Here is a 25,414-nt window from a genome sequence, read left to right as displayed (position 1 = left end):
ATCTACTAAGTAATGAAAAGTTGGTCAACTGAAGGGAGGGATAGTGTTTGAGCATTTAAATAACTCCATTAGAACAGTACCTTCCAGGCATTTTATTAAGTAGAAGCATACAATTATTTTCACTTGACTACAAAAGTGACGTTGATCATAATGTTGGCCAGAAGAATACTTGCTGAAAATTATTATGCTGTTCTAATTATACAAAGTCTGTCCAGAAAAGGTATCCAGCCATGTAATATGAAAAAAAAAGAGACATTTATTGAAGATGATAAAAGATTCAAGAAAACATTGTACATAGCACAATGACATCTCAGTCCCCTTCATCAGTCCCTTTCAAAGTAGGCACCTTGCGACCTCACACAGTTCTCCCAGTCACCATCAGCTGCCCTGTTGTATTTTCCTGGATCTCATCAATGGTCTGGAATCTCTTCAAAGGTGATTTTAATTTTGGGAAAAGCCAGAAGTCGCAGGGTGTCAAACCTGGGCTGTCGTGGGGCTGAGCCACCTGGGTGATTTGATGTTTCGCCAAAAAACTCTGCGTTAGATGTGATGTATGAGGCGGCGTGTTGTTGTGATGAAGCTGTCAATAACCAGTTGCCCATAGCTGTGACCTTCTAAATCATATGAATAGTTTCCACAGAGGAACGTTCAAGCTTAATGCAAATGTTGATGCAAATTCATTGCTCTACTTGCTCAGTCACTTTAAATGTGATAGCCACAGAGTACACATGCTCATTCAATGGTGTCTACCGCCCCATGGACTAGTACAGTGAAGTCGTCATTGTTCACGCATGTGCATTTTAGTCCACTCTTCTTGGCTCCCAGGTTACATCGATGTCGCGCAAACCATTCTCGTTATATTTACAATGGCTGGACTTTTTCCGGACAGACCTCATATATTGAATATATATAAAAATAACTGTCAGTTTATTTGGAATCAAATGAAAACAATTCTCTGTTTGACAGGTAAAGTGTATGCAGTAGGTGGACATGATGGAAATGAACATTTAGGTAGCATGGAGATGTTTGATCCTCTCACTAATAAATGGATGATGAAGGCAGCAATGAACACAAAGAGGTAGATCAGTATGGAAATTTATTTTGATTTGCTGGTATAAAATAAAGCTTCCTATGATTGAAAGGGCTAATTTTTTTATTTTTACGTTTTTAGAACCTTTAAATAATCTTCTCAAACACATTTTGTTAAACCATCCAATGTGATGCTTTGTTACAACTTTTTTTAATTTTCTTGAGAATTAAAAATATTTCCCTATAAGATAATGGCTTTAGGACTCAGGTATATGTATTTTAACATGATAAGAAAATATCCTACAATTTCTGTTTATTGTTTTTTATCATTATGACTACTAATATTTAAAATCTTCATCTAGAGTAAATTGAAATATATGTTGATAAATGCATCAGTCTAAAGGGGAAGAAGATTTTTAGTAACATGACTTAGTCAATGTTGACTAGCCTGTTCAGAATTCTTAAAATGACTTCAATACCAAATTTTTAGGTATGTGACAAAATCAGGATTCAGAAATGTAACAAACAGACCAAACATACTCTAGATCTAGAGACAACCTAAAAATATTAAAATTAGAGTCCTAGATGAACAACTGCTTTACATAATTTTTAAAAATCAATTACACCAGTGCAGCATAGTGGGCAGTCAGGTTTGTGATTATTTTCATATGGAAAAAGTACCTGAACCAAAATAAAGCACAGCACTTTAAAAAAAAAGAAAAAGAAAGGAAAAAGCAGTGTAATGTAGTTGCCTACATTAAAAGAACTGAAGCCTTTCGGTCAAGAGAGGTTGCAGCTGCACTGCTCCTTGTGCTGCGCCGTCTGTGCCTGTAGCTGTGGGCTCAGAGTGGGGTGTGCACATCAGTGGGGTGTGGGAATAAAATATGGGACTCTGCACATTTTTAACTTCATCCTTTTAAATTTATTTTGAGTGGATTTTTTATAACGAACATAATCTGTTAGTATAGTAATATGTGTTTACAATTTGAAAATAGCTGTGGTCTATAGGGGTGCACAAAAATTGTTATATATGTGGGCTGCTTGGAAGTACAGACTAATAGGTTAGTAAGAGATCTGAAAACCATGTCATGTAAAAAACTGTTGAAGAGTTTTGGTCTGGAGACATAAGCACTTAAGAGAGTACCTAGATATTTTAAGAGATGTGTGGTGCCTTAGAAGGAAGAAATAAATATGTATTTATAGTTCAATATAATAATACAGCATACTATAATACCTCCTAATGACTGGAATTATATGTCAGAAAGATAACATATTTTTTGCACCAAGTGGGAAATTAGATTACCTATTCTTTTCATTTTTAAATTTAATATTCAGCAAATAGGGGGAGGATTTCAAACAATGAGCTTAATAATTTCCATAAACCTAGCTACAATAATTCTTCCTCTTTGTTTCAGAGTGAAAACGTAATAAAAGAAAGAAAAAGAGGTCTATCTGAATAAGCATTCAAAATACTGCTTAAGAATAGATTTGTATAGAGAACAAAAATCAAAACATCTCTATTATAATTTTAGTTTAAAAAACAAACCCAAGCAAAACTTAACCTCAGACATTATAACTGGTATGATTTGTAAACAGTAGCAACATTCTGTAAGAGTTAAAAATGACTTGTTACTGAAACAAGCAATTTTAGGTTGAACTGCACATGGGATACATTGCCATCTAATTTTCTATACTTTATCAATTTAAAATGAAGTGTTTTTAACTGGATTTTCTTGATGTGTTATAAGTATGAAAGATTAGATGGAACTGTGAAGAGAGTTCTGCTAAAAAGATATTTTTAGCCTTTTTTTTTCCCCCACAAGGAGAAAGAATCCTAGGGGGAAAAAGCTGATCTTAAAATATGCTGTTACCTCCAATATATATATAAGTGACATTTTCATATTTCAGTAGGGTTTGATTTATGCTACGTGGTAACTACAAATAGTTTAAATTGTAGTGGATGAATTAAAATAAGGGAGAAAATCCTAAAGTATATTTTTTATCTTTATATCCTTGCCTCTTTATCATGCTAAGCTTACTTTTAGCCAAGAATTGAAACTTCTCCAGCAAAAAGCAGTTGAATTTCTTTAATCTTTTAAAATATGTCTTGAGCACTTTACAATAGCTACCCAACTATATAAAAAATAATAGAACTACAATTATTTTGTTATTATTTGCCTAAAATCATTTTTTCAGTATGCATTCCAATATCATATTCACATGTAAAGTAACTGGTTTTCTTTACCCCCCCCACCTTTTTTCATCTTTCCGCTAAAATGGACACTGGTTTTGTTTAACCTGTGATTTATTGAAACTCCTCATCCTAACAAAGCATCTCTAGGGACTGATTGGTTTATTCAGCTAATACCAGTTAAGTGACCATTGCAAGACATACCAATGCTGAAGATACAATAATAAATAAGACAGCTAAAGTCCCTGCTTCCATAGAGCTTACATTCTAGAAGGGAAAATACAAATAAAGACACTATTACAAGAGCAGTAGTAATGTTAGTTAGCACAGGGTAAGTAAAGGGTGCTGGAGAGTGGAAAAGATTTTAATGAAGTGTCTCCTTTAACCTAAAATCTGAAGGGATAGAATAATTTAGCCTAGTTAAGTGGTGGTGGGGGGTGGAAAAAAATGAAGAATCTTTAAAAATCTGGAGGTGAACCAGAGCAGAGAGTATGAAAGACGTCAAGTATGGGTGAGAAATAAAAGGGAATAGTGAATAGAAACAAGGCTGAAACAGTAGGCAAAGAATGAGGGCCTTTCAGGTTTGCCAAGATTTATTTTATCTACTGGGCTGTGAAATACACACACACACACACACACACACACACACACACTTTTTAATAGCAGGAAATGATAGAATCATGTTTCTCATTTCTAAGATCCTCTGCATGTGAAATGGAGAAGTGATTTGAGAAGGACCAAAAACAGTCTGGGAGACCATAAGGATGATGTAATATTTCAGTCAAGAGATAATGGTGGCTTGGACTAAAGTAGTAGAAGGTGGGATAGAGAAAAGAGGACATATTTGAGAGAGTTCAGAAGTGTACTATTAACAAGATAATTAGGTGTGGGAGCTAGAAAGAATAATAAGATAGAGGCAAAGATGATCCTTCAGTTCTCTGCTTAATCATCTGGATATGGATAGTGATGCAGTTTTCTGCATTAGGCAAAACAAGACAGGAATAGAATAAAATTTTTGTTTGTCTTGTGATGGGTCTGTTAGTATTTTATTACTGTGTAACCAGTTACCACAAACTTAGCATCTTAACACAACATCCATTTATTTAGCTCAGAGTTCCATAGGTCAGATGCTCCACAGGTATAACTAGATTATCCACTGAGGGATTCACACGGCCAAAATTAAGGTGTAGACTGGGCTAAGCTCTTATCTGGAGGCTCTGAGGAAGAAACTTCTTCCAAGGTAGGAATGAGTTTCTCATTTTTACTGGCTCTTGGCCAGCAGCTACTCTCAGGTTTTTGCCAAGTGATCCTCTCTATTGTCAAACAAGCAGTGGATGCAGAATCCACCTCATTCTTTAAATTTCTAACTTGTCTTCTGCTACCAGCTGGATAAACCTCTCTGCTTTTAAGGGCATGTTTTACTAGAGTAGACTCCCCTTTGCCATGTAATACAGCATATCATAAGCAAAAACTGGAGGGTGAATATCCTAGTGGGGGCATCTTAAAATTCTGCCTGTCATAGGGAAGTGAGTTTCACGTCAGATTAAAGTGAAGTTGAAGAGCCAGCAAAACAGATTGGAGGTAGAAGTTGGATATATATCTGGATATTAGTTATAAATCCATTGGAAGGATGAGATTGCCTACAAAGAGAGAGGAGAGGGTGATAAGGGGCCTTAGGAAACTTCATAATTTAACAATGGAGTAGAAAAGAAGGCCCTGATAAAGAAAACTGAAAAGCACCAGCTGGCGATGTAGGAGGGAACTCCAACATGTGATGTCATGAAAATCAAGAGGAGAGTTTTGAGGAATAGGAAATAGTCAATGTCATATGCTCTTGTGCTTTGATGTGTAAATGGGGAGGGAAAATTATCAGGCACACTTACTTCTGCCATGATATAACACCCTTATGTTTTAGAGTGAACACATGTGTTCACACACCTGAAAAAATTTTAAACCACAAGATTTTATAAGTCATTGCTTTATACTTAAGAGAAAAGAGGTTAAGGTGACTGAAAATGAATGACATTATCCTTAAGAATTCTTTCCTAGGATACTCTTTTGGTAAACTTAGAGTTAGGATCTCAGTAGAATAGCTGCTCTCACCAATAACAATAGCTGATAAATAGCACTAAATATGGGCTGATCACTATTCTTAGTGCTTTACCTGTATTAACTCACTAATATCAGCTATATCTACTCTTGTCTCAAATGGGTTACAGATAAAGAAGCAAGGTAGAAGAGATTTATGAAATACACTATTTTATCCAAAGTGCATACCAAGTTAGTGATACAGAATAGTTCTAAAATAGTTCAACTTTTGATTGTTGCAATGTGTTTTTTAAGAAATTTATGTGATCTTTTTCTGATCATCATTATAATAAATTAGCTTTTATCATGGGCTAAATCTCTTCCTTTCCAAGAAGAGAAATAAATGTCTTATATAAGTAAAGCTATGTAATATAAAAACTGATATTCTTTTGTGTGATATAATGAAACCCTGCAACAAAGAGTACTCTACAAATTACATGAATTTAAAAATGATACTGACTTCTGATCTCCATAGTAAACCATCTTGCAACTCATCAGCCTCTCAATTATGCAACTATGTTTTACGAATTGAATATTTTAGACTCTATTTATAATATTTTGTTGAGTTTTACCTTATTACTTCACTTGAGTTTAAAGTAACCTGTATATGTTGTGCATCATAAAACTTCAGAGGGCACTGTTCACATAGACTTGCACAGTTGGCAACACCAAACCCATCTATTCAGAAGCTTTGAGAAATCTAAATAGCACATTGAAGTTTAGCATCATGAATGACTTGCATTAGCACAATTTTCTTTGCTACCTGTTTTCTAAAAACAAACCCAGATGCCAAAGTGTGTTTTATCATCTTTGCAGGAGAGGAATTGCCTTGGCCTCCTTAGGAGGCCCAATTTACGCAATTGGAGGGTTAGATGACAACACTTGCTTCAACTACGTGGAGAGATATGACATAGAATGTGATCATTGGAATACAGTCGCACCAATGAATACTCCCCGTGGAGGAGTTGGCTCTGTGGCTCTAATAGTAAGTTATATGGCAACTTGCTCATTGGATTGCTTTTCATCACACCCCTAACCAAATAAGGAAAGATCTGGTATATTCATATCTTCAGTGTGCACATGTTGATTATACATCATATTATTTCACAAAATGCTGTTTTCTTTCAATATTTTGATCTACCATTAGGATAATATATAAATCAATTCAAAATCTAACATGATATGTTTTTATTTTCTCTTTACTTAGAACCATGTTTATGCAGTAGGTGGCAATGATGGAGTAGCTTCTTTATCTAGTGTGGAGAGATATGATCCATATCTGGATAAATGGATAGAAGTTAAAGAGATGGGTCAACGAAGAGCAGGCAATGGAGTTAGTGAGCTCCATGGTTGCTTATATGTTGTTGGTGAGTGCATGGTATTTCTCTGGTCTAATTTATTACAGGATATACAATGACAGTGTTATAAAACAACACAATAACACAAATTATTATGTATTTAGGTTCAAGTGGAATCCATCCTAAGTTTTACTTTTGAACTCTTAGGGTTCACATTCATGCTTTTTTGTTTACATCTTCCTCTTTCATGTTTAAAATTTCTACCCCATGTTTTTACTAGGAGTAGCAAGTATATCTAAAGTAAGGGATTACATTGAAATAAAATATATATTTTTTTAATCTAAGGGCACAAATTGAATGTGCTTTGCTAAAATCTTTAAAGATCTAAGACATGTTTTACCCATCTCAGGAGAATTATATTGACTACTTTAAGCTATACATAATGGGTATTGGCATCATTGTATTGAATTTTGACTTACTGAATTGCAGAGTTGGAAGGAATCGTAGGGCAGTGTTTTCTCAAACTTTAATATGTATATGAATAATATGGAGATATTGTTAAAATGCAAAGGAGGGGCCCAGATTCTTTATTTCTATCAGTTCCCTAGTAGTAATTGATGCTACTTCCTGTCCACTCACTTCCAATAGTTAGGCTTTGAAGGACCAAGAGATAGGAATAATAATGCCTATCTTTCAAAATTGTTTTAAGAATTAGAGATAATATATGTTAAACATCTCAAACTGCATCTGGTACTTTGTAGTTACCCAATAAATAGGTAGCTATATTGGGATTAGTAATTCCTTCCTTTACAGAGGAAGAAACAAATTCAGAGTTTGTCACTAGCACATGTCATACTTAATGTTCATGTAGATAGTGAGATGTTACATACCTTAGGGTTTTTGAAAAGAGAGTGTGATATGGTTAGTGTTTAAATATCTCCAAGTAATAAAAGTAATAATGAATCTTCCAGTGCTCATGTGTATTAAAGAAGAGGAATAACATAATTTATCTTTAGATCTTGCCTGATCACAGTAGTTCTGTGAAGTAGTCAGACTCAGAGAGAGTGAATAATTTACTCAGTTACATACCTAAACAAGTGACAAAGCTGGAATTTGTACTTGGGTCTGTGAGAAACTAGATTTTTTTTTTCCTTTTATTTTTTGGTTTTTCAATTACAGTTGTCCCATTTTTCCCCCATTGCTCCCCTACACCCAACCCACCCCTTCTCCCGCAATCATATCCCTCCCCGTTGTCCATGTCCATGAGTCATTTATACATGTTCCTTGACTAGACCCTTCCCTTACTTATCCCCCTTCTCTACCTCCCCCCTCCCCCCTATTGACTGCTATTCTACTCTGTCCTATTTAGTTCGTTTGTTTGTGTTGTTCTTTAGTTTCCTGTATTAGGTGATATCATATGGTATTTTGCTTTCTTTGCCTGGCTTATTTCACTAAGCATAATTCTCTCTAGTTCCACCCATGTTGTCGCAAATGGCAGGAGTTCTTTCTTTCTGCTACATAGTATTCCATTGTGTAGAGGTACCACAGTTTTTTGATCCAGTCATCTACAGATGGGCACTTAGGCTGTTTCCAGTACTTAGCTATTGTAAACAGGGCTGCTATGAACATAGGGGTGCATAAGTTCTTTTGAATTAGGGTTTTAGGATTTTTCGGGTATAATCCTAGCAGTGGAATCGCTGGTTCAAAAGGCAGTTCCATTTTTAGTTTTTTGAGGTAATTCCATATTGTTTTCCATAGTGGCTGTACCAGTCTGCATTCCCACCAACAGTGCAGTAGGGTTCCCGTTTCTCCACATCCTCACCAGCATTTGTTCTTTGTTGATTTGTTGATGATGGCCATTCTGACTGGTGTAAAGTGGTATCTAATTGTGGTTTTTATTTACATCTCTCTGATGGCTAGTGATGTTGAGCATTTTTTTATGTGTCTATGGACCTTCTGTATGTCCTCTTCGAAGAAGTGTTTGTTCAGGTCCTTGGCCCATTTTTTAATTGGGTTGTTTGTTTTCTTGATGTTGAGTCATATAAGCTCTTTATATATTTTGGAGGTCAGCCCCCTGTCTGATATCATTGGCAAATATGTTTTCCCATATGGTTGGTTTCCTTTTCATCATGCTGATGTTTTCTTTTGCTGAACAGAAACTCTTTAGTTTGATGTAGTTTCATTTTTTTATTTTTTCCTTTATTTCTCTTGCCTTAAGAGATGTATCTGTGAAGATATTGTTAAGTGAGATATCTGAAATTTTCCTGCCTATGTTTTCCTCTAGGACTTTTATGGTGTCACGGCTTACATTTAAGTCTTTGATTCATCTTGAGTTTATTCTTGTGTGTGGTGTAAGTTGGTGGTCTAGTTTCATTTTTTTGCACGTCCCTGTCCAGTTCTCCCAGCACCATTTGTTAAAGAGGCTCTTCTCACTCTATTTTATGTTCCTTCCTCCTTTATCAAATATTAGTTGACCATAGAGGCCTGGATTTATTTCTGGGCTCTCTATTCTGTTCCATTGATCTATATGTCTCTTCTTATGCCAGTACCAGACTGTTTTGATCACAGTGGCTTTGTAGTATTGTTTGATGTCTGATATCATGATTCTTCCTGCTGTGTTCTTCTGTCTCAAGATTGCTTTTGCTATTCAGGGTCTTTTTCGGTTCCATATGAATTTTTGGAGTATTTGTTCTAGGTCAGTGAAATATGGCATTGATATTTTAATAGGGATTACATTGAATCTGTAAATTGCTTTGGGTAGTATGGACATTTTGATGATGTTGATTCTTCCCATCCAAGAACATGGTATTTGCTTCCATTTATTTGTATCTTCCTTAATTTCTTTCTTCAATGTTGCATAATTTTCAGTGTACAGGTCTTTTATCTCTTTGGTTAAGTTTATTCCTAGGTACTTTATTTTTCTTGTTGCTATAGTAAATGATATTTTCTTTTCTGTCTCTGTCTCTGATGTTTTATTGTTGGTGTACAGAAATGCCTTAGATTTCTGTATATTTATTTTGTACCCTGCTATTTTGCCAAATTCACTTATTATATCGAGTAGTCTTTTAGTGGAGTTTATAGGGTTTTCTATGTATACTATCATGTCATCTGCATATAGTGATAGTTTTATTTCTTCTTTCCCAATTTGGATGCCTTTTATTTCTTTTTCTTGTCTGCTTGCTATGGCTAGGACTTCCAAGACTATGTTGAATAGGAGTGAAGAGAGTGGATAGCCTTGTCTAGTTCCTGATTTCAGGGGGAATGCTTTCAGTTTTTGTCCATTGAGTATGATGTTGGTTTCAGGTTTCTCATATATAGCCTTAATTATGTTAAGGTATGCTCCCTCTATTCCCATTTTGCTGAGTGTTTTCATCATAAATGGGTGTTGTACTTTATCAGATGCTTTTTCTGCATCCATTGATATGATCATGTGATTTTTGTCTTTCATTTTGTTTAGGTGATGTATTATATTTATTGATTTGGGAATATTAAACCATCCTTGCATTCCTGGGATGAATCCCACTTGATCGTGGTAAATGATCTTTTTGATGTATTGCTGGATCCTGTTTGCCAATATTTTGTTGAGGATTTTAGCATCTATGTTCATCAGCGATATTGGCCTGTAGTTTTCTTTCTTTGTTGTGTCTTGACCTGGTTTTGGGATTAGGGTAATACTGGCTTCATAGAAAGAGTTTGGGATTTTTCCCTCTTCTTGGATATTTTAGAATAGTTTGAGGAGGGTAGGAGTTAGTTCTTCCCTAAATGTTTTGTAAAATTCGCCTGTGAAGCCAACCGGTCCAGGGCTTTTGTGTGCAGGGTGATTTTTGATTACTGTTTCAATTTCCTTCTTTGTTATTGGTCTGTTGAGACTTTCTACTTCTTCTTGATTCAGTTTTGGAAGGTTATATGTTTCTAGAAATTTGTCCATTTCTTCTAGGTTGTCAAATTTCTTGCCATACAGTTGTTTGTAGTAATTTCTTACAATTGTTTGTATTTCTGTGGTATCAGTCATGATTTCTCCTCTTTCATTTCTGATTTTGTTTATTTGGGTGTTCTCTCTTTTTTTCTTGATGAGCTTGGCTAGACGCTTGTCGATTTTATTTTTTTGAAGAACCAGCTCCTAGTTTTGTTGATTTTTTTGGAATATTTGTTTAGTCTCTATGTCATTTACTTCTGCTCTGATCTTGATGATTTCCTTCCTTCTTTTTGCCCTAGGCTTTGTTTGTTGTTGTTATTCTAGTTCTTGAGAGACTAGATTTTACAGTACACAGTTCCTGCCTCTCACAGCTCCCTATCCAGCATAGGCATTACATGTGTTATGTCAATAGGAATATCATTGTTGCTGTCACTTTTTAATCTAACCTTGTGATTGGAACAGATATGGTAAGAATTAGACTAACTCAGGTTGAACATTAAAAAAACCCTCTTAGTCTTCACATCCTACTTAATGGATTTGAATCAGAAAGATTTGGAGGTAACTATGCACATGTCTCACAAGCAAGTTACATCCTTTTTTTCTCTTCTTTGAATTCTCTTTTATACATTTATATGCATTACCTAGGGAAATGATAGGGAGCCAGTGCAAACGAGGGCTATGAAAAAGACAATTAAAACTTAATCTTCTACATTAGCATGAGCAATAATTAAAACTAAATTCTTACTATAATGAAGAAATGTTCTATATCATGGTTGTGGTGGTGATGATAGTCATTGCCATCTGTTGATACATTTGTTGAAATTCATCTAATTATGCACATAAAATCGGTGAGTTTTACCTTAGGTTGATTGGAGGGACTCTGGTCAATATGGAAGCATAGGTAGACACACTTCGCCTCCTTGCACAACCACAAGAAGAATTACGATTAACCTCAAAGCAAAAAAACACCCAGAACTGAGGCAGAGGTGCCTCACACACCCTAGGCTCGGTTGGAAGTTGCTCTGTCCAGCAGAGGCTTCATGACCACAGCGGAATAAACTCTAATCTAGGGCATTTTATTATGTCTGATGAAATAACTTTTACCCAGGACATTTCATTATGTCTGGAGGAAGGAAGGTGACTGCCTCTCTAGTGGAGAACAGTAGCTAGACCTTCATCCCTCATGGTTTTTATTGAGAAGGGGATACCATTGGAGATATAAGATCAACATTCATAAATTATCAATAGCTTTCAGGTACCTAGGTTACAATCAATAATAACTGATTACAAATTTCAGTACAGCAGGGACAACGAATAGTCTATGCCAGGGTCTATTAACCATTTTGACCCCACATTGGCACTAGGTACAAGATTTCAAATACTCCCTGTTAGAGATTGTTTATACTTAATTAAAAGGTAAAGGAAAGCAGAGCAAGTTCTAAAGCATATTAATATTCTTTGAATCCAATCTCCATGGAAACCCTCTGAATGGTTTTCAGGCATGTCTCCCACACAGCCATTGTTGAGGCTTAAAGACCAGCACGGCCAGAGTGCTGGCAGCAGGTCATACTCAGGCTGGGGCTACAATTCCCTAAACCACAAGGAGCGGTTCCCCACACAGAACTGCCAAAAATTGAACTGTATGGAAGTCCAACAACCAAGGACTTAAAGAAGCTACAGTCATCGAGAGGGGTAGAAACCTGAAGTCGGGGTAGAGAGGCACCTACACAGGCAGTGGCACATTCACATGTGGTAGATAAAAATTGGGAGGGATACCTTGGGAGCAAGCGATCCTAGCCCCAGGCCAGACCACACAACCCAGGGTTCCATTGCTGGGAAGATAAAGCCTTATAACTTCTAGCTGTAAAAACCAGTGGGAGTTGGGGCAGTGGAAGAAACTGCTGATTTCTCAAGAGAGTCTGTTTAAAGGGCCTTCATGGGCTTAGAATGTACATAAACCCACCCATTCTGGAAATCACCACCAGGGCAACAGCTAGAAGGGTGCCACTCCCATATGGGAAGTGGGTGAAGTGACTAGAAATGAGGCAATTGCTGGGCAAACCTCCAGAAGCCAGATAGCAGCATTATCTCCTCTCCAACCCCTCCCCACCCACAGAACCACAAAGCAGTGAAGTGGGTCCCCCCACCCTGGCAAATACCCAAGGCTTCACCCCATGCAACTTAACAGGTGTACTAAGGGAGTCAAAGAAGCTCTACCTAATACACAGAAACAAACACAAGGAGGCTGCCAAATCGAGGAGACAAAAAAATAAGGCCCAAATGAAAGAACAGAACAAAACCCCAGAAAAAGAACTAAACAAAATGGAGAGAGCCAACCTCTCAGGTGCAGAGTTCAAAACACTGGTGACAAGGATACTCTGAAAACTCACTGAGGACAGGAAATGCTTAAGAAAAGAAATGAGAGCTACATTAAGTGAAATACAGAAAAATCCACAGGGAACCAACAGTGATGGGAAGGAAGTATGGATTCAAATCAACAACTCAGAACATAAGGAAGAAATAAATATTCAACCAAACTGAAAGAAGAAACAATTTAAAAAATGAGATTATAAGAAGACTCTGGGACATCTCCAAAAGTGCCAGCATCCGAACCATAGGAATGCCAGAGGAGAAGAGCAAGAGCAAGAAATTGGAAACTTATGTGAAAAAATAATGAAAGAAAACTTCCCTAATTTGGTGAAGGAAATAAGACATACAAGCCCAGGAAACACAGAGTGTCCCAAACAAGCTAGACCCAAAGAGGACCACACCAAGACACATATTTAAAATGCCAAAGGTTAAAGATAAAAAGAGAATCTTAAAAGCAGCAAGACAAAAACAGAGTTACCTACAAAGGAGTTTCCATAAGACTGTCAGCTGATTTCTCAAAAGAAACTTTGCAAGCAAGAGGAGACTGGCAAGAAGTATTCAATGTGATGAAAAACAAGGACCTACAACCAAGATTACTCTATCCAGAAAAACTATAATTTACAATGGAAGGGCAGATAAAGTGCTTCCCAGACAAGGTAAAGCTAAAGAAGTTCATCATCACCAAGCCGTTATTACTTGAAATGTTAAAGGGACTCATTTAAGAAAAGGAAAAGATCAAAACTATGAACACTAAAATGACAACAAACTCAAAACTATCAACAACTGAATCTAAAAAACAAAAACAAACTAAGCAAGCAACCAGAATAGGAACAGAATCATAGATATGGAGATCATTTGCAAGGTTATCAGCTGTGGGGATAAGGGGGAGAAAGGGGAAAAAGGTGTAGGGATTAAGAAGTGTAATTGGTAGATACAAAATAGAGGGAAGTTAAGAATAGTATAGGAAAGAGTGAAGCCAAAGAACTTATATGCACGACCCATGGACATGAACTAAAGGGGGATTGCTGTGGAGAAGGGGTATACTGGGCAGAGGGGGCAAATGATGAAAAATTGGGACAACAGCATAATCAATAAAATATACTTTTTAAAAGTTGACTAAATCAAGTTAAGCCCATTAGAGAAGTTGACTGTTGATATTCTATTTTTACTGACCTTGCTTCTAAATAGATTGATCATAATATCAACACTTCCTGCCCTCAGAAAATTAGGCTTAGTCACCAAAGAGAACTGTTACTCATGTAGACTGAGATGGAGCCTAAAGAGAGACACATTTATTTGCAAAGGAAAAAGCACTGTTAAAATAACAGCCTCTGTTCAACCACAGGAATATTATAGGTAACATTGTTAGAATGATCTGTAGAGAGGACTATCATCACCTACAGTAATGTAGCATGAGGATGTAGTTTTGGCCAAAATTGGTAAGGATTCAATTCTAGTTTACTGTTTCTAGTTATGATGCAATTATGGTATTAAGGGAAACAGTTGAAAAACTTTAACTTATATCTAAATGAGTCAAATGATTTAATATAGTTAATTCTCTTCTCAAGCCCTGTTACTGTTTAAAAATATAATACACACATGTACACACAGGAATCTCGGTACTGTCTCGTTTCTTGTAGGAGGCTAAGGAAAAATTATAGCAGTGTCTGGTTTTTTGTTTTTTATTTTCCTTTTCTCTTAAATTATCTTCTTAGATACAGGGACTCCAGTATTTCCTACTTTAAGATTAAATCCTGGTATTATAGTAAAATACTATTTCAGTTATCATGAATTGTAGAAAATATCTAATAGGAGTTAGTAGTGGTGAAAGATGTTGAGGTGAGTTTTTTCCCTGATTTTTTGTTTTCTAAAATGTTTTTGAAAGATTAGATTGTAGAAGTTGTTGAATTGAGATTCAGCAGTTAATTTATATGAAATGTAATGCCTTTTAAAATTTTTTCTCTATATAGGTGGTTTTGATGATAATTCTCCTCTGAGTTCAGTTGAGCGGTATGACCCTCGAAGCAACAAGTGGGATTATGTAGCAGCACTTACCACTCCCAGGGGTGGAGTGGGGATTGCAACAGTGATGGGCAAGATCTTTGCAGTTGGTGGTCATAATGGCAATGCATACTTAAATACTGTCGAAGCATTTGATCCAGTGCTGAATAGGTAATTTGTGTTATCTCTGTGCTTTAATGGGATATTCCAGTAACTGATTACGTTACAGTGCTAAAATGCTGCTAGATGTAGTTAACTTAAAACATTTAGGATATCTTTTCTCCCTTAAGGAAGCTTGGTGTCTTTCAAAACCAGTCCCATAATAAGCAATTTTTATCCTGTTGGTATTTTGAGTAAAGTAAATCATGCTTTGTTTCAAGATAAAATTCTTTCTCCTTTATCTTTTCAGGTGGGAGCTGGTTGGATCTGTGTCTCACTGCAGAGCTGGCGCAGGTGTAGCTGTGTGTGACTGTTTAACTAGCCAAATTCGAGATGTAGGCCATGGACCAAATAATGTGGTTGACTGCATGTGATTTGAGTTTCAGCCATCAATGATTTAGTCATATCCAATAGTCAAGAAAGACTTCCAGGATTTTGTATGACCACCTGAACAATTTTAACTATTACTAGAGTCTTATTTCAATGTAAACAATTATATTGTGACTTAGTGCATCTTTTGGAATAATAGCTAAAGAATTATTAGTAATTAAGTTAAATTTGCTTCTTCTCACTTTAGCAAATAATTGAGTAGGGAAGGAAGACATTCTAACCTGAAACCATATATTTTCTGAAAAAAAACATTTAAAGTCATGCCAAATGTTGGAATCGCCATTTAAAAAAATGTGGATGAATCAAAATGTACAACAGAGTCATTTGAATTTTACATCTTTTGCCTAAAGGTGTTAACCTTAGGCAGTAGACTTTTCCTAGAGAGGAGATTAGAACCTATTCATTAACACCAGAATATCAGGATATGTAAGAGACCTCCTTTTAAAGAGCAATTCTATTTGGTGCTCATGAATTTATACCTTGCTTTTTTCTAGGTGTTGATTTTTCAATTGCTTGGATATTTACAGAAGTAGAAACAAATGTTTCCTCTTTCTGTGTGCCACTTGACTGCATTTTCAGAAGCTTATAAGAGTGTTATAAGATTTTAATTTCAGTTTGATTTGTTAAGACATCAAAAGACTTAGCTGAACTAATTCCACCTGAACCGATGCACTTTTATTTTTTTCATCTCATACAAAAAGGAATTCTTACATAATAAGCAGAAATTGAACCAGAGTAAATATTAGAGGAAGGCTTTAGAGCTGTTGTTATTCTGGTGCCCAGTCATGAAACCTTAAGGAGAAACAGTACCGATTAAGTGACGCCCTAATGAGGGAGACCTGAAAATATGCTCAGCACTCTATTTTGACTTAATATTTGATTTTGAGCTTTCTATCTTACTATTTGCCACCGTTCTGGTGTTTCTAACTGTAAATCTGGATTAATTTATTATCAGAAAATGAATGCATTTTTATATAAACTCTGTATAGACTGTAGTTTACTGATTAGTTCAAGTCCATCATTACCAATAAAAGATATTGTTGGTAACAGAGAAAGATTGAAACTACTTTTTTTTCCTGTTTTATTTAATCCCCTTTGGTATATTTATTGAACTTTAATTGAAAATATTTCTGTACATTAATTTGAAACCAGTATATTCATACACGTACTGATTTAACAGGTTTTCGTGGTTTTAACCAGCATTATAAAATGACCTATTCGTTATATGTATATATATTTTTATAAATATTTATGAGGAATATTAAAATAGTCTGTTTTGTATTTGCAATGCAATTTGACACCTCTCTTCTAGGCCTTTCTAAGTTTTCCTTTAGTCATGCCTTAGAGTTTAGTATAATTCACTACTGGCCAGTCTTGTGGTTCGCAGGGGAGTGGAGAACACTAACCCCACCTAGCGAGCCCTGCAGCTCATTGCTTAGTAGCTCTGTTGGTCCTTATTCGTGGCAGCCTGGGCTTGTCAGTGCAGTAGTAGGTCAAAAAGCCACATTACAAAAGCCAGTGCCTGTTAGGTATAATAGACCCTCCAAAAAAAGAAAAAAGAAAGAAAAGAAATGTAAGAGAGCTCAGGCTAGCAGAAAAAGGTCTTTCATGAAGTAGATTTAAAGTTCCCAAATGATGCCATGTTTTTGCTCCCAGGCTATGGGCAAGTTCATGTGTCATTGCTGGATCTGAACCAGTGTTCTCTTATATAACTATAACCATATTCAGGCAATCCCAAAAGCATTTAGCTCTATAGCACTGGCTACAACTAGCTGGAAGTAGAGAATAAATTTCAAAACCTGGCTTCAACATGTATGTATCATATCTCATGGCATTCTTGTATTACAGTGCTTGTGTAGCCATGGTTACTAGTTAGTTTGTTATATTTATTTTGTGGTGAAGGGGATTTTGATCTTATTTCTAAGATTACTTAGTCTTTTTTTTTTAACATCTCTGCCTTTGTCATATGTATAGAATTTAGGAACATAAAGATGCTACATTTCCAATTCTGGTTTTTATTATACAGTAGTTACCTAACATACTAAGTTGGTACCCCAGCTACTCATAAAATACGAAGTACTCATAAGAGAAGTCACATAAAGTAAACGGAATGTGTGGCTGTCTGTAACATTATGTGTGGGCAGTCAGAAGCACAGCCTTGAAGGACCTGACAGTGGTCAAAAACATAGATAGTGGAATCACATGCACAATCTCTTTATTAAACACACATTCTTTTAGATATGAAATGAGAATCAGGCTGAAGGAATTATGCAGTTGACAGATTATTGTATTCATAGGTATAAAAAGATGAAATATTCAAAGATGATCCGTTAGGTGTGAGCCCTGTTACTTTAACTTCAGATATTAATAACACCTATCAAAAGGTGATATAAAATATAGCTAAATTTTGAAATTGTACATAGAAAAAAGAAAAACATGAAAATTTGCATATTTTTCAAGGTATAGTTCTAGGTACTTTTATGTGATTTTCCCATATAGTCATTAAAACCATTGCTTTATTATTGCACTACCACTTTAAAAACAAATTACTCGATACTGTTTTTGACTAACTTCACTATATTCTGTGTAACTAATTGATTATTTTTTGAATGTTTGAATAAACTTTGTATTCCCTCTATTATTTATTCTCTTAATTACCAAATGTATTTTGAACTTAAAGGTTATTAAATGTCTAGTTCAGAGATTGTTGAACTTGCCTAAACTACTCTTAACAAATGATAAATGTGAAAATTTTTTGTTCCTTTTTCATCTGTATTATATGGTAGAAAATGCATTTAGAATCCAACTCATGTCTTACCAGTTAAGCATGTTTTCTGTGGTTTCTCATATCAGACTTTAAGGAAATTATTATTGGGATGCCATAGGCTCTTTTCCCCTTTATGTGGAGTTACAAGTAGCAGTAAAACTTCAATGTAATATTTTCTTAAAACAATATGTAAATTTGTGTAGTACTACTACAGAGCAAATCAAAATAATAAATTATTATATACACTATCAAGTAGTGAGATAAAAGACTTGGGTTCATATCAGTGCTATTTATTGATTAAATATTGCATGTATCATAAATAGGAACATCTAACTTTAAGGCCAATAACACTTTGCTTCTCACCGTTTGATTACTTTTATAGAATCCTATCAAAACAATGTAATTATTTATTCTCCATCTCAGATACCAATCGACTTAGTAGACTGGCTGCAATATTTTTCTCATAAAAAGGATCTTTCTGTTTTAACTGGAAATACGAAGATTTTTGTTACCCTTATGAGCTGATACCAGTAGTTTCACTAACCTTAGTGACTGAATAGGCAATTGTCTCTTCATCAGTTGCAGACTTGTACTATATAGAAATGAGATTCTTTATGCATTACAATGAATGTTGTCTTTCTAGGTAGTAACTTTGCGAAGCTGTAATTGATTTATTTATTTTTTTTAGCTGTGTTGCCATTGCTAAAAACTTTTCGAAGAGTCCATTTGTAAGTCATCTAAGAGAATTGGTCTCATGAGAGTCATGTTAATTTTGAGCAGGGTCTTAACTTGATTATAGTTTTTTGTACTTTTATTCATCAGACTTGATTCAAAATAGTTTATGCTTATCACAGGTGAAATCTGCCCTCAAAGAATCTTTTCATTCACTAGAAAAACAATTTTTTTCAAAAGTGTAAACAGTTTTAGTGGATGAGTACTAAAATTACCCTGAGCAATATCAACTTCAATGAATGAAGTATATAGCTTCTTTGAGGGGGAAACTATTTAAATGCAAAAAATTCTGGTGCTTTTTGTTGCTGTTTTAACAAATCACTCTTCCATTATCTTAATGGTTGAGGCTAAATTCAGTCTACCTGAACATACTCTTTAGACTGTAAGGGTTTTCTTAAATTTGAGTAATAGTCATGGGGAGTATTAATACATAAAATTTTTAAAATGTACAGTCTATATTAGTCACTTTATAATAACATTTTAAATAATATTTTAACCTATAATAATTCTTCATTTTACAGTTAAAAAATAGTTTCAAGGACATTAAGTATTACAAGATCCAGAACTAATCAGTGGTTAACCAGTATTCTTTATGACTGAAGAATTTCACTGTTCCACCTAGCCAGTTATATAACTTTTTTTACAAGATGGTATACATACATATAAGGGAAGATTATTTGCTTTTTCACAGTCTCTTCTTAGCAGTATGAAAGTATTTCTGGTCACTATATTTCTTTTTTGTCACTTTCCTATTTTATTGAGATGTAATTGACATATTTCAGGAGTACAGCATGATTCAATATATGTGTATATTGTGAAATGATCACCACAATAAGTCTAAACATCTATCACCATTCATAGCAATTTTCAAATATATAATACAGTATTACTAACTATAGTCACAATGCTGTACATAACATCCCCAGGACTTAGAACTGGAAGTTTATGCCTTTGCCTTTCATCACCCATTTCACCAGCTCCCTACAACTGCCTGTGGTAGCCACTTATCACTCTATTTCTGTATGTGTATTTGACACCTACATGAAAATATATGCAATGTGGACATTATCAAGTATACTAATAAAACAGCTATATACCCACATCCTAATTAAGAACTAGAACATTCTGGTAGGATTGACTACAGCAGTGTTCCTTCTCAATTCCAATTCCCAGCCTACTCTTCTACCTGAAAAGTAAGTATCCTGAATCAATCGTTAGTTTGCTTTTTTCCTTGAGTTTTTATACATATATCCCTGTTAACATATTGTTTGCTTTTGTTGGTGAGCTTTATTTTAAAAATAGTGTTGTACTTATAAGTAGTCTTACGTATTTAATCTTTTCATTCAACAGATTAATTTTTGTATTTTTTTTTTCCAACTGTATTAATAGTCTCTTTATTCTTTAGGTAATCTCTTCCACTTCTGTTTGTAGGTGATGAAATATCTAAGAAATCCATTTCAAATCTTGGCCCTGCTGTGAGCATGTTCTTTCCCTTTACTTCAACTCAGAATTAAGACTTTTTAAAAAAATATTTTTACTTATTTTTAGAGAGGAAGGGAGGGAGAAAGAGAGGGAGAGAAACATTGATGTGTGAGAGAGAAGCATCAAGTAGTTGCCTCTCACATGCCCCCAACTGAGGACCTGGCCCGCAACCCACGCTTGTGCCCTGACCAGGAATTGAACAGGTGACCTTTCAGTTCACAGGCTGGTGCTCAATCCACTGAGCCACATCATCCAGGACCAGAATTAAAGACTTTTGATCCTTGATTTTTTATATTCCAGTCCCAGAAGCTGTTGCACTGTAGAAATTATATGAAGAGTCTTATGCTTTATAGTAGTGGTATATAACCAGGCTCTAGCTTCTCCAGGAATTGTATACAGGATCAATTTAAATATGCATTAAAACTAAGAGGCATTCTCTCAAATGAGTTTAAGTGCATTTTACTTTTAGACAACCTACGTGCCATTTATTCCTTTAAAACAATGCCTCCTTTCCAAATCAAGGTAAAAAATGAAGAGCTCAAGATAACAGCCTCGTTTGTCCTAGTCCTGGTATGTGGATGAAAAGCAGCAGCCAGTTATGATGACAGGTGATAGACCCAAACACTTTCCATCTCTAAACCATCCTTAAGAGAATCATACGTGGCTCAGCATCCTCACAGTACTCCTGCACAGCAACGATGCCATTTGGATTCAGGTTTTCATCAACCGAGAGCTGGTAGTTTTGAAATTAGCAAGGATATGCTCAATTTGTTCTGTATTCCCTGTCATAAAAGGCTTTGCCTCTTGCTGGCTTCTGTCCTTAAAGTTTCCCTTTGATTGATTTCATGTCCCCTTTGATGTACTTCTTGTACTCTTCCCTTGTGAAGCTTGTTTCCTGCAAATGATGGTTTTTTTTTTTTAATTAAGTATTTATTTTTAATATATTTTTAACAAGGTTACTTTATTTCATTTTAATTTTATTTTATCTGTTTTTAGAGAGAGGGGAAAGGAGAAAGAGGGAAACATCAGTGTGCGGTTGCCTCTCACGTGCCCTCAACTGGGGACCTGGCTTGCAACCTAGTTATGTGCCCTGACTGGGAATCAGACCAGCGACACTTGGTTTGCAGGCTGACGCTCAATCCACTGAACCACAGCAGCCAGGGCTCAAATAATGGTTCTTGATGATATCAACACCAATGATGACAGTGCTTTCAGAATCTTTGCCCTTAGGGTCTTCAGCAGAGGCATTTTCACCAATGACCAAGTCATCAGTGTTACCCTCTGTGCTACTGACACTCTTCCCCTCCACCTCCAGGCACACGCTGCCTGTAATCTCGGTGTGGCTGGTGAAGTCCCAGTAGATGATCATGAAGTTAGGTGGAAGGAGACAAGGGCTACACTAGCTTAGGCAGCTTGGGGGTTGGGAGCAGCTGGCAGAAAAGCTGTAATTTTTGTTGGATATGGTTTCCCTTTTTATTTTTTGGCTTTTACAATGTTAAACAGTCATATTTCATATAGTTTCTTGGTACACATGGGCAAGAGTGTTTTTTTAACTATTGGTTGTTACATTAGTGCCAATTTCTTTTCCCTTTGCTCCCCTCTTCCCAGTAACCCCCTTCCCTCCAGCAATCCCGCGCCCCGTAGTTCATGTCCATGGGTCATGCATATAAGTTCTTTGGCTTCACCCTTTCCTATATTATTCTTAACTTCCCCTTGTCTATTTTGTATTTACCAATTATGCTTCTTGATCCCTGCACCATTTCCCCATTTCTCTCCCTTCCCCCTCCCAGCCTTTAACCCTGCAAATGATCCCTACACCTATGATTCTGTTCCTGTTCTGGTTGTCTGCTTAGTTTGTTTTTTTATTTTTTAGATTCAGTTGTTGATAGTTGTGAGTTTGTTGTCATTTCAATGTTCATAGTTTTTATCTTCTTTTTCTTAAATAAGTCCCTTTAACATTTCATATAATAATGGCTTGGTGATGATGAACTCCTTTAGCTTTACCTTGTCTGGGAAGCACTTCATCTGCCCTTCCATTCTAAATGATAGCTTTGCTAGACAGAGTAGTCTTGGTTGTAGGTCCTTTCTTTTCATCACTTCGAATACTTCTCGCCAGTCCCCTCTTGCCTGCAAAATTTCTTTTGAGAAATCAGCTGATAGTCTTATAGGCACCCCTTTGTAAGTAACTCTGCTTTTCTCTTGCTACTTTTAAGATTCTCTCTTCATCTTGAACCTTTGGCATTTTAATTATGATGTGTCTCGGTGTGGTCCTCTTTGGGTCTAGCTTCTTTGGGACTCTGCGTTTGGGACATAAATGTCTACTTCCTTCACCAAATTTGGGAACTTTTCCTTCATTATTTTTTCACATAAGCTTTGAATTTCTTGCTCTTCCTCTTCTTCTGGCACCCCGATGATTCGGATGTTGGTATGTTTAAAGTTGTCCCAGAGGTTCCTAAGCCTCCTCATTTTTTTTCAATTCTTGTTACCTCATTTTGTACTGGTTCACTTTTTTTCTTCCTTATATTCCAAATCATTGATTTGAACCCTGATTTTTTTCTCTTCACCAATGGTTTTGTTTGGATTTTCCTTCGTTTCACTTAGCATAGCGTTCACTTCTTCCCTTATGCATTTCCCATACTTAAGCATATTTGTCAAGTCTGTGAGCATCTTTATCACCAGCATTTTGAACTCTGCATCTGTTAGGTTGGCTATCTCCCCATTGCTTAGTTCTCCTACTGGAACCTTGATCTGTTCCATCTTTTGGGCCATACTTCACTGTCTCCTCATCTTGACAGGCTCCTGTATTTGTTTGCTTCTGTGTCTTTGGTAGAGCTATCACACCTGTTACATTGTAAGGGGCGGAGGCTTAGGTATTCATCAGTACAAGGCGACTCGTTTCACCATGTTGTGGTGCTGTGTGTGTGGGAGGGGTCTTAGAGGGAACAATGCCACTTGCTCAGCACTTGACCCTTTTCCAGGCACTTCTCTCACTTCCATATGGGACTGGCACCTCTAGCTGTTGCCCTGGCTGTCATTTCCAGAGTGGGTGGGTCTGCAGACATTTTAAGACCATGGGGGCCCTTTAAACCAGTGGACTGTGCTGAGAGACCAGCAGTTTCTGCCTCCGCCCCAACCCTCACTGGTTTGCACAGTCAGAAGCAATGAGGCTTTATTGTCCCCAGTGCCAGAACCATGAGCTGTGTGGTCTGGTCTGATGCTGCGAGTGCTCCCCAGGTGTCCCTCTCAACTTTTTAAAATGTTTACTGCGCTTTCTGCCAGCCTGCTGCTGCCACTGCTGCCACCACTGCACTGCGTTCTCTATGCCCCTCCTACCTGTATGGATGAGTATTTCTTTTTTATCTGTTTGTTGGACTTCCATGCTGTTGGATTTTCTGGAACTTTTTGTTGTCTTTAGATTTGAGTAGTTGTACTCCTTAGTTGTGGAGGGAGACAGAGCATGTCTGTCTAGGTCTCCATCTTGGCCGGAAGTCAAGAGTGTTTTTTAGAGTATATAACTACAAGTAGAGTTGGTTGTAGGTATGTGCTTGGTTAGCTTTGTATCAGTTTTCTCAATAATGCAGTTTTTTCCAAAATGGTGTGCCAATTGACAATATGGTTTACCACTTACTTGCTATTGTAAAACCTAATTCTTGCCAATCTGGTAGGTATTAATTATACAGGGGAACAATTTTTAACATAATTCCTGTTGCGTTTGATTTTTCAGCTGTTTTAGACTTAAATAGGCATGCTGATTTCAAATCTGCCGTTAGTTTTCTTCTGTCATGTCAAGTTTTTCTCTACAGCTTATCTTAATGTGACCATTCTAGGCTGGATAGAGCCTGGATTGAGGGAAGCACTAGTGCTGTCCAGTTGGCTGAGAGCAAACCTCCCTCAAGTGGGGAGGGGTGGGGGATGACCTTGGAGACCAGTGACAGATTCATACTTGTCTAGGCTATTCAGTTACACATGAGACAGTGTGGTGAGAGGTTGTGTGTCGCTCTATAGAGTGAATTGTATTCCAAAGTGTAGTCCGAGTTCTTGTCTGTATACAAGGAGTTAGCAGAATTTATTTTTTTATTTGCATATGTACTTATTTCCTTCAGATCATGTCTGCCTCTGCTATTTCTCATCGTAAGTGCCTAAACAACCCTGATTCATTTTGTTGTATCTGTGGCAGTTTCACCATTCCCAAAGGACAAACAGCACATTTGTCAGGCAAGCCGATTTTGCATTTTTTAAAGTAAAACTTGGTGATCAAGATAAGTCTTGGGTCCCTCACAAGGTGTGCAAGCAGTGTGTCAAGAGTTTATGGATGTGGACGAAGGGAACATGTGATAAATTGCCATTTGGTATACCTATGTTTTGGCGAGAGCCCAGAGATCATTCAAGTGACTGTTACTTTTGTATAGTGAAAACATCAGGATATAACAAGAAAAATAAATGTAAAATAGAGTATCCTAGTCTATCATCAGCTACATGCCCAGTGTTCTTCATTCATCTGAAATCCCAGTGCCAGTTTCATTGAACTACCCTCTTCTGAAAAACAGGAGTACGGTGAAGAAGTAAGTGACAGCAACAATGAAGATTTTGAAATTGAAGATGACTCAGTTCGTGAGGGATTTGATTGACATGAGTTGAATGATGTGGCATGAGATTTGGGACTATCCAAAAAGGCTTCAGAACTCCTAGCATCAAGACTGCATGAGATAAATTTGCTCGAAAAAGGAGCAAAGGTATACTACTTTTGATCAAGAGAAAGTGCATTTCTGCAGTACCTTCAAAGTGACGGTGACTTTGTGTATTGCCATTACATACGTGGTTTAATGAAGGAATTGGGAATTCCAACCTAGAATGCAACTGAATGGCAACTGTTCACCGATAGCTCAAAGCGGAGCTTGTAGTGTGTCCTCCTTCACAATGGCAATTTATTTGGTGCAGTCCCAATTGGCCATTTAGTTTGTTTTTGTGAAGAATATGAAGACATAAAGAAA

The 25,414-nt window shown here is 36.4% G+C and overlaps 1 protein-coding gene and 1 pseudogene across 3 annotated transcripts in view; one reads left to right on the top strand and one right to left on the bottom strand.

Moving 5' to 3' along the window:
* KLHL8 (kelch like family member 8) overlaps window positions 1-17,750 on the top strand; it is a 69,831-nt gene extending 52,081 nt beyond the window's left edge. For all 3 annotated transcript variants that reach the window (XM_090266270.1, XM_090266269.1, XM_090266268.1), the window contains 5 exons: window positions 967-1,078; window positions 6,125-6,293; window positions 6,516-6,675; window positions 14,863-15,064; window positions 15,303-17,750. In XM_090266270.1, coding sequence (XP_090122396.1) covers window positions 967-1,078; window positions 6,125-6,293; window positions 6,516-6,675; window positions 14,863-15,064; window positions 15,303-15,426 — 767 coding nt within the window. In that variant the 3' untranslated portion in view covers window positions 15,427-17,750. The remainder of the gene's footprint in view (window positions 1-966; window positions 1,079-6,124; window positions 6,294-6,515; window positions 6,676-14,862; window positions 15,065-15,302) is intronic.
* Window positions 17,751-21,019: 3,269 nt separating this feature from the next.
* On the bottom strand, window positions 21,020-21,792 carry LOC150019220 (translationally-controlled tumor protein-like; annotated as a pseudogene).
* Window positions 21,793-25,414: the final 3,622 nt, after the last annotated feature.

Source organism: Furipterus horrens, unplaced genomic scaffold (assembly GCF_987537825.1).
Source record: "Furipterus horrens unplaced genomic scaffold, mFurHor1.1.pri manual_scaffold_2, whole genome shotgun sequence".
NCBI classification, from domain to species: domain Eukaryota; kingdom Metazoa; phylum Chordata; class Mammalia; order Chiroptera; family Furipteridae; genus Furipterus; species Furipterus horrens.
The sequence above is the reverse complement of the archived record's forward strand: the minus strand, read 5'-3'. Positions and strand labels throughout refer to the sequence as shown.